The 15,450-nt window shown below is 38.6% G+C and overlaps 1 protein-coding gene across 1 annotated transcript; it reads right to left on the bottom strand.

Annotated features, from left to right (window-relative positions):
* Positions 1-5,309: 5,309 nt before the first annotated feature.
* On the bottom strand, positions 5,310-14,784 carry KLHL41 (kelch like family member 41). The gene is made up of 6 exons (XM_084643808.1): positions 13,619-14,784; positions 10,236-10,393; positions 10,040-10,147; positions 7,946-8,131; positions 6,718-6,864; positions 5,310-5,659 (listed from the first exon to the last, which is right to left on the bottom strand). The coding sequence occupies exons 1-6, from the start codon at positions 14,726-14,728 to the stop codon at positions 5,548-5,550; spliced, it is 1,821 nt and encodes a 606-aa protein (XP_084499934.1). The 5' UTR covers positions 14,729-14,784; the 3' UTR covers positions 5,310-5,547.
* Between the last annotated feature and the right edge of the window lie 666 nt (positions 14,785-15,450).

The raw sequence follows: 15,450 nt of genomic DNA, 5'->3' as shown, positions 1-15,450 counted from the left end.
GCAGGGGCAGGGAAAGCTAAAGGACTTTACTCTAGGAGTACTGTAGGACTACCTGAAGGATTTTACTAGAGCTTGGGATTGCACATGGCTCATTTGCACAGAAGCTCTCATTGGACTAGCCCATTGGCAATAAAATTACATACAAATTAAAGGCAAAACAGTGCAGAAGTTAAAGGTGAATTATATTTGGGAGACTGGTGGAAGACAGCAAAGACCTTCCAAAAACTAATGAGAGTATCTGATATTACATGGCACAGCTTGCAGCCAAACTTAAGTTCAAATATGAGTAAGATAACTTCTCTGCTTAGAAAGAGAGTACACATTATTCAATATTGTTAAGTTTGAGATGGAGCTTATGACCTCAGTGTCCTAAAGAACCAGCACTGCCTTTAATGGTTAATGGGGGATTTTGGGGTTACTTTTCTTACTCATTTTCCAAAATATTGAATGGCATTTCTATAAGTGAGGGAGAGACTTTCTAATGCACCAGATGGCAAAACTATGAATATGTACTGAAAACTTAAGTAGAGTATCAGGAAGGCCCTCATCATAATGAAATCTCTAACACTCTCTTAGGACTGCTGGGGGAAGAGGTAACACCATGCCTACCTGATGTCAGGCTTTTTAGGGACTTCCCCAAACTATCTCCAGAGTAACAAGGCTTCCAGTAGTCTGACAAGCACTCAGGATTGTTGAGAAAACCTAAGACAATGAGATGCAGGAGATGGGAACAGAACAGACAAGAAAGCATTTGTTGGAGGGAGATATGGATGGTGTGGTGAAGCAATGCTATGCAGAAGCAACCTTTCTCAGGAGCAATTTTCTTTATGACTGCCTGGTCATTAGGGCTCCTCTGATAGGTGGGCTGCCCTTTTAACAGAAACTTTGTCCCAGCATGCCTTTCTGGTGCTTTTCCTTTAAATCTGGCAGGGGCAAGCTGCTGTAACTCTAAACTAGCCATCATGCAATTAGCTCCTACTTCTCCCTTTACTAGCCAGTAAGTATTAACTTCTATTATACTAAATGCTATCTGCTTAGGACTGAGGGAAAAAACTTCTAGCTTGCAAGGGTAAGCTGTTCCTTTCCTCTGTGAGAATACCTGACTCTGTGGGGCTGTATTTACTCTGGCCTGTGGAAGCCTGGGTGGGGGCTGCTGGTTCTTTCCCTAGGGCCATGGGACTCCTGATCAAGCTGACTGGCATTGCAAGTGCTGTAGATTGCTCTTCTACGGCAGTGCATAAAAGCAGTACTGTACGGGAGGGCTACCCCTTGCAGACAGGGCCCTGGGGACTCCACAAACCGTGCGCTTCATTTTGTTCCTCTTGCAAAACAAAACATCCAAAAACTACCAAAGCTATTAAAGGCAGAACTGCATGTGAGGAAACCTAGGTTAGGCTGCAGTAAAATGGAGCAAAAAGCTGTGAACTAGTCAGAAGTCACCTGCATGGACTCTTGCTTTCCTACAGGCAGACTGCAGGCTACAGAAGCTGTTGGGAGTGTAAGAAAGGAGGTTGGGGCTTGTAGCAGAAAGTGGATAATGTGTTTCTCAACACACTTGATGGCCTCCTACCTGGCTTGCATGTGAGAGAAGCTGAACACAACTGCCCTGCTGCAATTAAGTTTTTCATTATCCTAGTAAAGGGGCAGGCATCAGATCTTGTGTCCATGCTGATAAATGTTGATAAGTTACACAAGGCTGGGTTCTATGCTGAATATTTGTAAGGAGAAAGTAAGACCTTGATCAAAACTGGTGCTGAAATGGATTAAGAAAGTACATTCGTCCTTGAAAAGTGAAAAAAAACTGAAACCAAGTGTGTTTATTTTTTATTTTATTTTTTAAAGTGGTGTGTTTAATTAGTTTGAAATCATTTTCATTCTGAATTAAATCAGTGAGTGTTATTTAAAAAAAACTATTTAAAAATAGTGGTAGGTTTGTTTGTCCTTCCTCCTAACCACTGCTGTTGACTAATGCCATCTGTGTTAGTCACACATCCTGAAGAAGGGCTGTTATCTTGTAGTGCTGGTTTAAAAAAAAAAAAAAAAAAAAGTCCTGAGAAAAAGAGCTTCAAAGTCTCCTAAACATGTGACTTTTCCACTGGTACCAGCTAGTTAATATATTAAGGAATACTGAAACAAAATGAATTAGCTAAAAATTCATGGAAATCAATTAAATTTTACTTGGGGAAAAAACCTATTACAATAAATAGACTAAAACTCCAAAAATTTTACTATATTGTTCCTCTAGAGTAAATGTTATTTATTTAGTGAACACTGTGTGTGTGTGACCCTCTGGGTGGTGGTCTCTTGCCAGGGGATTTTACAATCGAAAAGGAATTACAATTCATTTGTTAAGGGTATTAACAGGCAGCAAGTGTTGATAGTTGTCAATATCAGGGTCCTATTGGTCAGCAACAGGTGTCTTAATTCTGTGTCTGAAGTCAGAATTGGGCCTTTGTGGAGGGAGTCTGAGTTTGCTTTACTCATGACTACAGCCTATAGCAAAGGCACCAAGAACTCTAAAAGAGCCTGCAAAATAAACTACAGAACCACAAGCGAGCATTTTGGGTAAGTGTTGAAAAACAAAGGAGAAGTTGGAGAGCCTGTGTGCTTACAAAGAGAAGACCCAACAAACTATCAATCAGTGTCTCTCATTTCAGTCTTGGATATAGTGACTAGAGCTAATGCCATGTATGTACTTTATCTTGATTTCAAGTAGTAAAAAAAACTTATCATATGGCACCAGCCATAGGCCTCAATTGCAATTGGGGCCCAATTATGCTAGCTGCTGTAGAAACGTACAGTTCAGGTTTTGCTGCTGACTCAAATACAATGGATAACAGAGCAGGGGTAAGGTTGACCTGTAGATCACAAGCCAAAAGGCTTTTCGGGTGCTGAAAAGTATGAAAACCCTCTTATTCAAACCCAGTACTCCTCCATGTACAGAGACAAAAAGGAGGTGGAGCCTAAAGGCATAATCCATATCTCAATTATCATTTGAGATAATATTAACACTTTAAAGTGTATTGTGCTAAACTGCACAAAGGCACTTTTAATGTGCAGTGTCCACGTGGGATTTAAGTGTGGAATAGTTAGTGCACTTTAAATTCACACTACCTATTTTAGACATACTTACCTGTGTAGACAAGCCCTGAATTATCAAGGCAATCCAGCGTACGGCTGGCAGCAAAGATCAATGTAAACAGATATTCCTAAAATTATAGGGCCAGTTCCTCAGATGGTGTAATTCCATTGGCTTAAACAAGGCTGTCAATTGACTTCAGCTGAGGAGCTGGCTGATACTGTGTGCTCTGGGGAAAACCGAAAAGGTGAGACCTGGGAATATACTTGTACAATGTCATCCTGGAATGCGTTTTTGTGCCTGTGCCTTTGAGACATGCTATATTATCTCCCCTGGAAGTATCTACATTCATAGTGGGTTTTTTTAATTTTTGTACAGTCCTGACATATTTGCTACAATCATATTGGATTAGATTAGTGGTGTTTCCTCATTCATGTGCCATAAAAATACCAGCTGTACTATATTTTAAAGAATATATAATGCTAAGTTATATTTTGGCCAAAGGCTGCATGAAATTTGTATAATTGCAATTTGATAAAAATTGAATATACAACCATCCAAAGCCACCAATACATTTTCTTTGCTGATTCCTAGCTGCATTTTAGTAAATATGTCCAAAATTAGCTCTATCCAGACCTCGCTTTCCCCTTTCAAATTGTGGGAAGCGTTGCATAGCAGACAGTTGTTGGTGCTCGCGAGGCTTGTTGCTTTTCACAGGTCTCTGGAGTGTTTAAAAAAAAAAAATTATTCCAAGGGCTTGCTGACTCAGTCATGTGCATTTAGCATGGTCCTCTTCCCAGATGGGTGGTGCGCAGGAAGATATTTTGACACTTACCTTTGGAGATGTGATATTAGATCACATGCTGCAAAGATCAATGCGTTCCTCTTCACTGGAAGGAGAGTTGTGGTGTTGCGAAGCATGTACATAGTTACTGAAGCCAAAAAGGGCTGTGTGAATATACTGCTTCAACCTGCTGCCACTCCCCATGTTGTAAATAGCACAACTAAGTCCCTGCTGCCTGATGGAACTTCAGCTTGGTGGGGAGATGGGAGAAAGGAAAAGAAATTTTCAACACAGAATGAATTTCCTTTGATCTTTGTAGTGCAGCAAGAAAACTCATGCCTCTCCCCTTCCACATCTTATGATGCTTCTTAAACTCCCTTCAGTTTATCAATATCTTACTGAATACAGTCTCTCCAGAGCCCTATACGTGAAGTACCCTATTAGATAGATTAGTTGGGTGTGGATGTGATGAACAGGCTCACTAGGACTTTGGTCCCAGCCCCTCTTTGCAGGTTTCCTCCATTTGCACACCTGCACTCTCAACAGAAAAAGTCTAAGAGTTTATGATGCCAAGTCTCATAGCATTGTTTCTACAAAATGCCCTTTGTTGTTTTCTTCTCCTGCCTCCTCTAACATATGTAAGTTATTAAGGAATGTAGACTTTTTGTATGATGATGACTATGACTTACTGAGCAGCAGACATAACTAAACAAGCACCACTAAGACCGAGACTGCCAAGATATTTTTCATATCACTTTTTAAATAATTTTTCCTTACTACTATTTAGAAGCCCTAATTGAAATTCATTTCTTCACTGAAAATATTTCCCTTTGTCACAGGTACACGCCGAGGGTTTATCATTGGAGGGTTGTTCATGAGTGCTAGGATACGGGCCTTGAAAATGTCTTACAAAAACATTACGGAAGAATCTGCTTTATAAACAAGCCAAAAATCACAGCAAAGAAAAAAAAAATTACAAGGATTTTGCAACCAGAAGAAAAAGCAAAGCATGTCAAATTGTAGGGCTAATAACCTTGTAAACTTCTGTTTTCATGGCTCACAGAACCACTAGTACTGCATTAACTGAAGCATGTTTCCTAGGCCACATGATGTACCTTTGCCTTCAATAGGCTTATGCATATGTCAGATTCAATTACTCTCTTCTAAACGGTGCATATAAAATATGTTTGTAGATCTGGCAAGACAATGCAACTTTTGTGTATATGATTGGAGTGGAAAATAAAGCTGTATAAACAGCATGTCAATAGTAAGACAAATAGAACTAGCAGGTAACTAAAAATTAATTGGCTTTAGTGATGTCTCTCACATCTGTGGTGGGACTTCTTAAAACTTTTTCAAGATAAGTGCCCAACACTGTAAGCAGAACTCTGGTTAATTCAATGAGAATTTCACACATGAAAGGACTGAGTTTCACATGATATCTTCATTTATTCAAAACCAGTTCCAGTCAACGTCAATCAGAATTCTTTCTGATTCTAACCTTGAGCGAAAAGTTAGTTTTGGTTTATTATCTAAAAAAATTAGTAACCATTTAAAACACAGCTGCAGTCACAGTTTAAGGGACACTTAGCTATAAATCTCTGTACAGTTTGTTTTTCGCAACAAAAATAAAATTACCATAATCAGAACTCCCTCCTCATATTTAATTTCCTAGCCTTTTTGTTTACAGCTTTGATAGCTTGAATAGATTTAAACGTGTTGAAAGGCAGGAGGCTCCAGAGGCATAGCGAATCTCCTTCAACATGCCACACCATTCTTTCGTCTCGTCGTCATACCTGCAGTTAATAAAAATACTGTGAATACAAGTCCACTTCAATTTCTTAGCTCTTTGAGCATGACCTTTTCCCTCAGACACATGTATAAAATGGAAAATAATCCACAAGTAAAGAGCTCCCAGCAGCTTTTGTGTTAAACTGTTACTACATAAGAGCCCTTCTATCCTTCCAAATAGAATGTTAGGATGCTCCGATTCTTTCCTGCTCCCTTTGTCCCTTTAACTTATTATTGGCTAGGCACCTTGCAGCATGCTTCCCTCATCCCTGGAACAGTCTCCTGGTGCCTGTTCTCCAAGTATTCCCTCTCTCCCTCTTCCAATCATTTCTAAACTCATTTCTTCCCAGAATCCTTTCCACTTTCCCACCAATTGCTCCCCATGCCTTAAGTTACCAGAACAATTCTGGAGTTGTAGACTATATGGGATTTTTCACATATTTTAGCTAATTCAGATTCAAACTCTAGAATGTGTGTGAGACTCTCCTTAAGGGAGTTTGGTCTAGAAGTGTATATGTGAATTGCAACTCATCTATCTATTAGTGTATGTGAATGTAATAATAGGGATAATACTGTCCATTTTGCTGTCTCTTTCAGATCATCCTGCATCAGAGAACATAATGAGCTAGAAATTGTTTAAGCAACTTAAGAAAGAGGCTTGCAGCATTGTGTACAAAGTGACATTAGGGTACTTTAGCCAAAAAGTCAGAGTGTAACATGTATTTCACTTTATGGAGCTGAACAGACCCAGAAATACTGCACCCCACTTTCCTTTTTCTATACTTTGCTGTAGCCTGCAACTGGCGGGATGTGACTTAGAATGTACTGTTTACATTATTTCACCAGAAGGTGGAAGTATTCCCCAGGTCCAAGTCTCACATCCGTATTACTTCATGGCACACAGAGATTGTGCTCGCCAGACACACTGGCAACCGGTCCCTTAAAGTGTATAAATAGTTCATTTATGAAATGAAAGGGTAATACTGATTTGACTTACTCCCTAGCTTCTATAAACCTCAAGGTGAATTTTCCATTTAGGAAATGTGATTACAATAGAACTTACTTCCATATGTCATTAACTTCATTGGGCGCAAATTCCTTGGACTCAAGTTGAACCATAGCAAAACCACCAATAGCATACAGAGATCCATTCAAGTTGACTAAACTGATAGAGCTTCTCTCCTGGGGGAATTCAGACATAACCTCCCACCTATACGTTATTATATAAAAAAAAAAGGCAAATCAGTCAGACAATATTTAAGAAACATTCTGAACAGAACGAAAGAAGTATCTGAGATACCCCATGCTGACAACTATGGTTGGCAGAAACACAAGGGTTAAGGATTTGCCTTAGCAGGTGGGAAAGCCCATACCATACCAACACTGACATTCTGCTTCTCCATTCACCAGCATTAAGGCCAAAGTGTGCATGCTCAAGATCCTTTATGCAGGGAAGGTCCTCAATACTTCCTGCTGCAGCCTCCAAAGGGGGTGGGTGGGTGTGCACTTTCTGTTCACTCTGTTGATCCAGCATTAACATAATAGAGCAAGAAGAGTCAAGCTAATTAGCATTATGAGTTTTCCACTGCAACATTACTCTCCCTTGGGCAGAATCATGGACGTAAAAACCTAAAACACTTGCACAGGTAAACCCTATCCAGCAGCAGTGTAAATGCAACAAGAATGTTATACTTTTCTGATAAGATAGGTTTAAATGCAGAATGAAAGTGTAAGAGAGCCATAAAAAATACTAAAGAAGGATGATAGATAAAATTACCTATATTCTGACTTGCTTTTGTCAAGCATTTGGGCAAAATGAAGAATTTCTACAGGAAAAGGTCACAGAGTAGAAGCTAAAGTCAAATATATTCTTCCCTACATGAGTAATTTTTTGGTAAAACTTCCACTTTTTATAGTATTAGTTTAATTCTAAATATGAGCTGGTCTGGGACAGAATATATTTAACTGGAAGTGTATCTGCTATGTAAAAGATCAGCATATTTTCTAATTTGACTTTATGGATTTTACAGTAATCTCATTACAATTATGACCTACCATAAATAGTGTAAGTAGTAATTAAGAGCATGGATTTGAAACTGAAAATCTGCTTGGAGTTTTTATATTAAATAGTAATTATTTGTGAAGCAAATAGTTTATCCTGAATTGTTTCCCCTGACCTTAACACGCACCTTTACCATTTTCCCCACAATAAAATTAATTAAAAATAAGGCAACTTAGTCACTAAAATTCCAATTAAAAATTGTTTAAAAATTGTCTGGATATGCACTCACTTATTTGTGGTGAGGTCAAAGGCTTCGACGGAGGCTGAAAGGCCTTCTTCAGTAACACCTCCTGCAATCACAATTTTGCCTTTATGGACAGCCACTCCAAACATTGAGCGAGCCACTTTCATGGGAGCCAGATCTCTCCAGTCTCCCTTCTTGGGATTGTATATAAATACCCTGTTAGTACATTTTCTGTGGGGAAAAAGAAAAACTCTAAGCATCTCTGGTAAATCCTTTGAATAGATGAGTTTAAAGAGACACCTCATTTAAGTGGATTTTCTGTGTAATGTATACTCAGTGAAAGAATGACACATACCTAGATCACAGTGTTCCTGCTCATCACACTTATTTCAGATATAGGTAAATGGCTAAACAAAGGTGGGTGGAGATAGAAAGAAGAGCTAGGCACTTTGGGTTTTTTAATGCTAATATGTTAACTAGATCATCCTGATTGAATTTGCTCTTCCAAGTGCATATAGTGCTGTACAAGGACTTTTAATTCTTTTAGAAGTCAATACATACAAGCAAAATTCATTGAACTAACTACATGGTTTGATAAACCTCTGTCTGAGCCATGTTAATTATTATTCCTCCTTCTCTGCACCTGAGGTTCTCTCATTTCTAACTTAGACTGAATATTCTGTAGGGAGGGACAAAGCCTTGTGTATTTCTGTAAATCCCCATTCACATCCATAGCACTGGATATAAATGTTATGCTATTTACATAGTGCCATAATGTGTATGGTGCTTTACACACAAGAAAAAATGTCCCTGTTCCATATAGCTTGGTTAAGATGGCATGTGTTGAGGGATGGTAACAAAGAGAGGGGACTGAGCACAAGGATTACTGCAATAAGATCACACAGTTGCTTTAGTTGATTATATATAATCCTTACAATGTGTGCATTAACATGATACTGTCACTAAGCCTGGAAGACTACAGCTGATAGGAAGAAATGTGTATTTAAGGAGAGACTTGAGATGTAGAAATGGCAGATCAGGTCAGGATAAGAGGTTATTTGCTTAGGGGCTACAGTGTAGTTTAAGATAATCAAATAACTAACACTGTGGACTTTTATTCTTTTGCAGAATATTCTGTTTTGGAGAGATTTATCCACAAAATATGAGTACTGACATACCCAGAGATAAAGCTGCAGGGGCAAGTCTACTGTCTGTGCACTAGACATTTTCAAAATGTAATTTATATACCATAGTTCCTTGATTACAAGAGTCAGGGTTTTCTCAAGCTATCTTCCATTGTAGTGGTTTTGTTGCATTAGTGTTTAATGTTGGAAAATTCTAACTCCTGTACACAATTTGATTCTTTATCCTGGTTTATAGGAAAAGTGAGAAGATTTGCTCATTGAGTTCTTGAGTTCCTCATTTTATATCCTGTACATGAAGAGCAAGCATTTCACTTCCAGTTTCTACTGGAATGGGAGGATCACTTTCACTCCAGGAGAATAAGACAGCAGCACCAAGTAGAGTGATGACCATGTCGTATAGTAGACAACCTGCTTTTAGAAATTAGCTAATTTCTGATTGTAGCAGACATCTCTGGCACTTGTCAAACAACCCTATCAGGGTGTCCCAAGTTATTTCTCAAGACTATGATGCTTTACATTGAGACACATCCTATTTCCACTCATGCTCCTAGTTTCTTACTTTAATGAAATCATCATAGTATGTCTCTAAATACAGTGCTAACAAGGCTTTGCAATTTGGAATGATTAAAAACAGGAGTTTCAGTAGCTGGATAGAGTCATCAATGTGCTGCAAGTGTTTGTCGTGTATAATCTGACCAAGAAGCTAGGAATAAACTTTTTGTGAAGAACCCAATGAGAAACATTGAATCATGTATGCACAACAGAATATAGTATGACACAGAAACAAGAAAGCCAGCTAATCAAGCCAACTGGCCATAATAATAGGTATGTAGTACTTTATAATATCATGGCTATTTTGTTCTAGATATCATAATGTGATTCCATGTACCAAAACTACAACCAGTTGCAAAAAAAAAGTGAGCTTTGATTGCTGAGTGTGAGGACACCCAACTAAACAATGCTACCAATTACCATGAAATTATTTCGTACTCACTTGTCATCAGTCTTTCCTCCAAGACAGTATATCATCCCATTGTATGAAATTGTTGCATGGCCATATACTTTGAGTGGAAGCTTTTTGGCCTCACTCCATTTTACTGCCCTGGAATTGGAAGATCATACTATTAAGGCAACTTAAATGAAAAAAGGGTTATTTTAAACATGCTCATAAACATGAACTGTCAACATACACAGGATCGTAGCACAATACCGAATCCAGAGATTCCTCTGTCTGAAGGTCCTTTCCTGCAATTACATACAGTTTGTTGTCCGACTCTCCCAGACCAAAAAGGCATCTGGCTGAAGGCAGTGGAGGAAGGCCTATCCATTCACCAGCAATGCTATCCAGCTGAAAGAACATCAAAATAGGAAATGTCAGGAAAGATGCATAGTAAAAGCCCACACAATGAAAACTGCTGTGTGAAATAGATTTAGATGCAGTAAGTGGATCAGTAATGCTCCACATTATATTTATTCTAACTGCCCATCCGCTGGATCAGCTGACGTGTGGCAACTCCCCCCCCTCGCCCCCCAGGATAGTTACTGCCAACTTTTTCCACTCTATTCTCTCTCCAATACTCCTAGTCATTTTGTTTCTAGTTATTATTAATGTATGGCCTTGGCTCATCGTCCTGCACAGAGGGATCAGCAGAGGATTGCTGCCTATACCATATTAAGGGTGAGTCGAGTGAACCTGCACAGCACCCTGCCCCTAGCACCCAGGAGGCATTATGTCCCAAAGGGCATGCAGTTTCCTTCTAACTCTGCTGGAGCAATAAGTGCTCCTCCCATGGTTGTGCTTCAAAAGCTCTTAGGGTCTTAGTGTGCATATAGCAGAGTGAGGGTGAATTGTGACTTTTCTATAAGACTTAAAGGAACAAAAAAAAAATCAAATACCCCCAAGGCTTGGTTTCTTAACAAACCAGTCTCCAGTCCCACTGGTCATATTACTGACTTCTCATGACACAGTCAGAAGATTTTGTTTCCATTCACTTTCACTGTGCTGTAAGCAGTCACAGAAGAGGAACAACGGGCAAACAGAGGAAAGACCGTGGGATGTTTTCAGAGACCTACCCTACATGAGATTGATTGATTTTTGTTTCTACCTATGTCCTTACATAACCCCCCCTCCCTGTAGTATCTGAGTACCTCCCCAGCAGTTAAGAATAGAAATCTCTCTTTTTCTTCCTTGCTTTCTAGCCTATAGACAATAGTGTGAGTAGTTTATAGTGGAATTTTTTGTTGGTATGTGAATGGATGTTTTGTGTGTCTGTGTGAGGTTTGTATTTAGCTCTGAGAGGTGAGGTGCATGGTTATTCTTGTCCCTGTGGAAATGAGTTCCATAGTCTAGGTCCAGCTCTGGTGAAACTTCTGGCTCCAAAACTCACTAGTTTCCCCAGTTGGTCAACAGTTTATTTGTTGCAGTGGAACTTGGGAATTAATGGACACAGATTCCTCAGGTAGTTAAGGCCAGTTCAGGCAGATCTTTGCATATCAGGACAGAGGAACTCTTGCATCCTATTCATTATAGCCGATAACATAATCAGTGAATCAGCAATGTAACTGGTGTGGTGAATTTCCTTTTGTGTATAAGCTCTGATGGAGTAATGTACAATTAGAGACAAATTTATCGAGGGGCAGTAGCTTAGTTTTCTCCCACCTTGCCAGGCACTGGTAAGGCCAGTGAAGCAGAAGTGGTGGAGAAGCAGGGACTCATGAGGAATGGAAATGTTGTAGGTCTACTATGTTAAAACTTTGAAGGAAACAATCACCAAGCTGGTAGTGCAGAAGAGTAGAGATATTTTAGCAGTGAGCAACAGCAGCAACATTTAGGAGTAGCAAGGGGTGGGTGAATGGAATGGGGACAGGAGGGCAGCAGAAATTCAGGGCATGGATCAGGGAAATATGTAAAAAAGAGGATTCTGGAAATTACATCAATTACTAGCCTCACTCCTGTGGTGTGTGTCACTAAAAACCCCATGATGGAATTATAGCCTGATAATTCAGTTCTAATTCTAGATTAGATTTTTCTGAAACCAATGTAACACTAGCACTGTAAGCAAATTTTTGTAGCAACTCTTGTACTTCATTGATTAGAGCTTTATGTCTATGTAAGGAAATGAAACAGTACTAATGTAATCTCTCTCTAGAAAACTAACTTTTCTTTCTAAAGATTGTAACCCCACTCATGACCTTAGTATCTGAACACGATATATTAATCCCTGAAACAGTTGCAATAATTGCAATAATTATTATAATTATAATATTATAATAATATTATAATGATATATTATAGACTATATAATTATATATTATATAATATTATAATTAAATATTATATTATAATAATTGCAATAATTGCTATTTTCAATATCTGCCAATGACTTTAAAATTATATAACTTAGTATTGCCTTGTTGTACCATATGCTAACAAAGGATCCGATCTTGTACTCCTTAGGCTAATCGCCCACTGAAGTCAAGGATTTAGAAACAGAGCATACCATCCAATAAATCAAGAGATAGTTGAAATACCCAAGGGTACAGAATGTAGCTGTGTATCTAAAAACCCCAGGATAAGTTTGACATAAGCATACTCCTTGAGCTTTTTTGTGTGTGCTAATTTTACATCATCTGTGTCACTATAGTTAAGGCTCAGCCATAGTTTGTATTAACAAATCTTACATTTATATGGATTTAAATGTCCACATTCACTCTAGGCTGAAATATGGTATTTGGAGCATTATTACAGGCTGTTTGCCAATTTAAGAAGGTTGTATTTAAACTGACATATCTCAAATTACTTCAAGCTTTACAATTTTGGAAATCTGCCAGCCAGCAACATGGTAGGACACCTACTGATGGTTTTTTTTTTGGAGGGGGGGAGAAAAGAGTTAAACTGGTTAGGACACTAAGGACCAGATTTTTAAAGGCATTTAGGAACCAAAAGATGCAGAAAGGCCCCTAGTGGGATTTTCAAAAGTGCCTAAGCACCTCTGATAGAAATCAATAGGAGTAAGAAATCTAGGCACTTTTGAAAATCCCACTAGGTGCATCTTTAAGTGCCTAAATACCTTTGAAAAATTGGCCTTAAGTGATTAAAACATGTTAACTAAACTTTAAGAACTTACCTAGGCCTTAATCCTGAATGACACAGAGAACATGCAATTCCCATGGGTTTCTGCACTGGATGCTCAGCACCTCTTAAGAATGGGCCCAAAATACAGATTTTAATAAAAGCTTTTGTTTTAATAGGAATCAGTTTAATATAGAAACCTGCCATTAAGGCATCTGTTAAAAGCCAAGCAAGTTGAGTGAAAGACAACATTTGTCCCTAATGGACTATGCTGTTCTGGGAGGAATTTCAAAGACTACAGCAACAAGTAAACTTTTATAGGAAAAATCATGTGACTGAAATTAATGAAATCAAACATTACCCTATTCGATATTTAGAGTTAAACCTAAATACTCTTCAGTAACTTGCAGAAAGTCTGTTTTTCATGTCATGCTAACACCAAACTGATGTTGAGGCTTATACCTGGAAAAAGCAGGACTGTAATGAATATGAGGCTTATACCTGGAAGAAGTAGGACTGTAAAGGCTGATCCTTGTTCTCCTCATCCACATACAGTCCTCCGACGACATAGACCTGATTTTGTTTGGTGACTATGCTGGAATGATTTCTGGGAATCTGTTCTGCCAGGGCTGCCAGGAAACATTCATTCTCTACAGGGTCATAAGCCACTGCAGCTGTGTCATTGACCAGAAGAATAAGGTCTTTGACAAACATACCATGTCTCGGAATGTCATTGAGGTATCCAGGGAGTAAATCTTCATCCCCTACATCACCATTTACTTCCCCTTCACCTGACTTTCCCTTGCTTACAGTAGGTTCAGGCAATTTTCCAGCAAAGGCATCCTTAATAACCTTGATTTTTTTCTGAAGATCTGAGTTGCTTTTGATTATATCATCCTTCTCAACATGCTCCTTGAAATATTTTTCTGCCATAAGACGAAAACGAATGCAGTCAAAAACTTCTCCCAGGCTCTTTATTTTGTTCTCTTTGTCTGTTCGGACCCATGTCATTACTGCTTCAAATACCACTTCTTCCTTTTCTACGTTTAAGCTGTCAGGTGAAATAACTGAGATGAGCTCATGGGGGGCAAGCTGCATGAAATCTTCTTCTTTGCAAATTTGCACAAAGTGGTCTGACACAAAGTCACGGGCAGACAATGCAAGTCTTGGGCAGTCAAGGAGGAGACCTAATCTAAGGATGGCTAGACAATTAGCAACAGCAAGTCTTTTCTGAAGATAGGATACACACACAGTGAATACAGAAGGGATCTGAAAGCGGCTGGCCAAAGCAAAAATATCTTGCACATTAGAGTCGTTGAGATCAATACTTGCAGAGTAAAGGTACTTGACAATCATATCCAGGACGCTAGGGTCCACGTTGTCGAGAACTACCTCCTTTTTTTTCTCTTCACTTTGCTCAGATAAGAAATACTCACGGAAATAAGGACTACAAGCAGATAGAATCAATCTGTGGCAAGGTAAGCTTTTATCACCAGCTTTTAGATAGCAATCAATGAACTTTTTCTCATCCAGGAGTTCCCTGAGGCCATCCTGAAGAAGCGTGGATTGGTAAAGGCGAAGCTCTTCAGTGAGTTCCCTTTGGGAATCCATTTTGTGAATAATATGGGTGTGTGGGAGGAAACTGAAAGCTTTAGCTGTTGTCAGCACTAAGGTCTGCCTGTAAAAAGGCAGATCAATGTGCTTTGCCCAGCCTGAAGTCTCTGTAATTTAATCCTTCCAACTAAATATAGGTACAGCCTCTTACAAGTTGGAATTTAGGCTGGATGGTGGTGTGGAAAGAAGAGTTGCTCTTGCAGCTGTCATAGATTGAAAGAAGCAACTGTTGCTTTTAGTCACTAAGGGCAATCATTATGCATATTTAATCACTGAAACTTGCAGAGTAAGATATAATGCAATGTGAGTAAGGATGGCAGAATCTGGTCTTTAAGGAAATAGCTATGAATCAGATCTCAAATATAAACACATTACAGAATACTCTGAAATAAAAGTATTATCTGCAAAGGGTAAAGTTAGCAGCTATGATGTTATGTCTATTCACAGTGGATTCACAGAAAATGTTTTTTAAAGAGATTGCTTCACAAAAGTTGCCCAGTATGAATGTCTGGTACTTCATTATGAGTAAAATTCATTGTGATTCATTAGAGACAGATATTTTGTGCTAGGATGTTTTTTCATACTCACATATATCATATCTGAAAAGATAATTCAGTTCTGGAGAAATAATGTAATGAAAAATATGTATTTTATTTTGGATTTGCACTTAACAATACATGATAATTTGTTTGCAAGTTAAAATATGAAAAGAGTCTCCA

Source organism: Lepidochelys olivacea, assembly GCF_965140295.1.
Source record: "Lepidochelys olivacea isolate rLepOli2 genome assembly, chromosome: 11".
Taxonomy (NCBI): domain Eukaryota; kingdom Metazoa; phylum Chordata; order Testudines; family Cheloniidae; genus Lepidochelys; species Lepidochelys olivacea.
Note: the sequence above shows the minus strand (reverse complement) of the source record. Positions and strands in the feature narration are given on the sequence as shown.

What these genes read in the sequence shown, in the direction of transcription:
- KLHL41 (XM_084643808.1), bottom strand. Translation starts at nt 14,728, where the DNA reads ATGGATTCCCAAAGGGAACTCACTGAAGAGCTTCGCCTTTACCAATCC. An exon ending in TTTGACCTCACCACAAATAA is followed by an intron (nt 6,865 to 7,945) that starts GTGAGTGCATAT and finishes AATAACGTATAG; the next exon opens with GTGGGAGGTTATGTCTGAAT. An exon ending in GAAGTTAATGACATATGGAA is followed by an intron (nt 5,660 to 6,717) that starts GTAAGTTCTATT and finishes TATTAACTGCAG; the next exon opens with GTATGACGACGAGACGAAAG.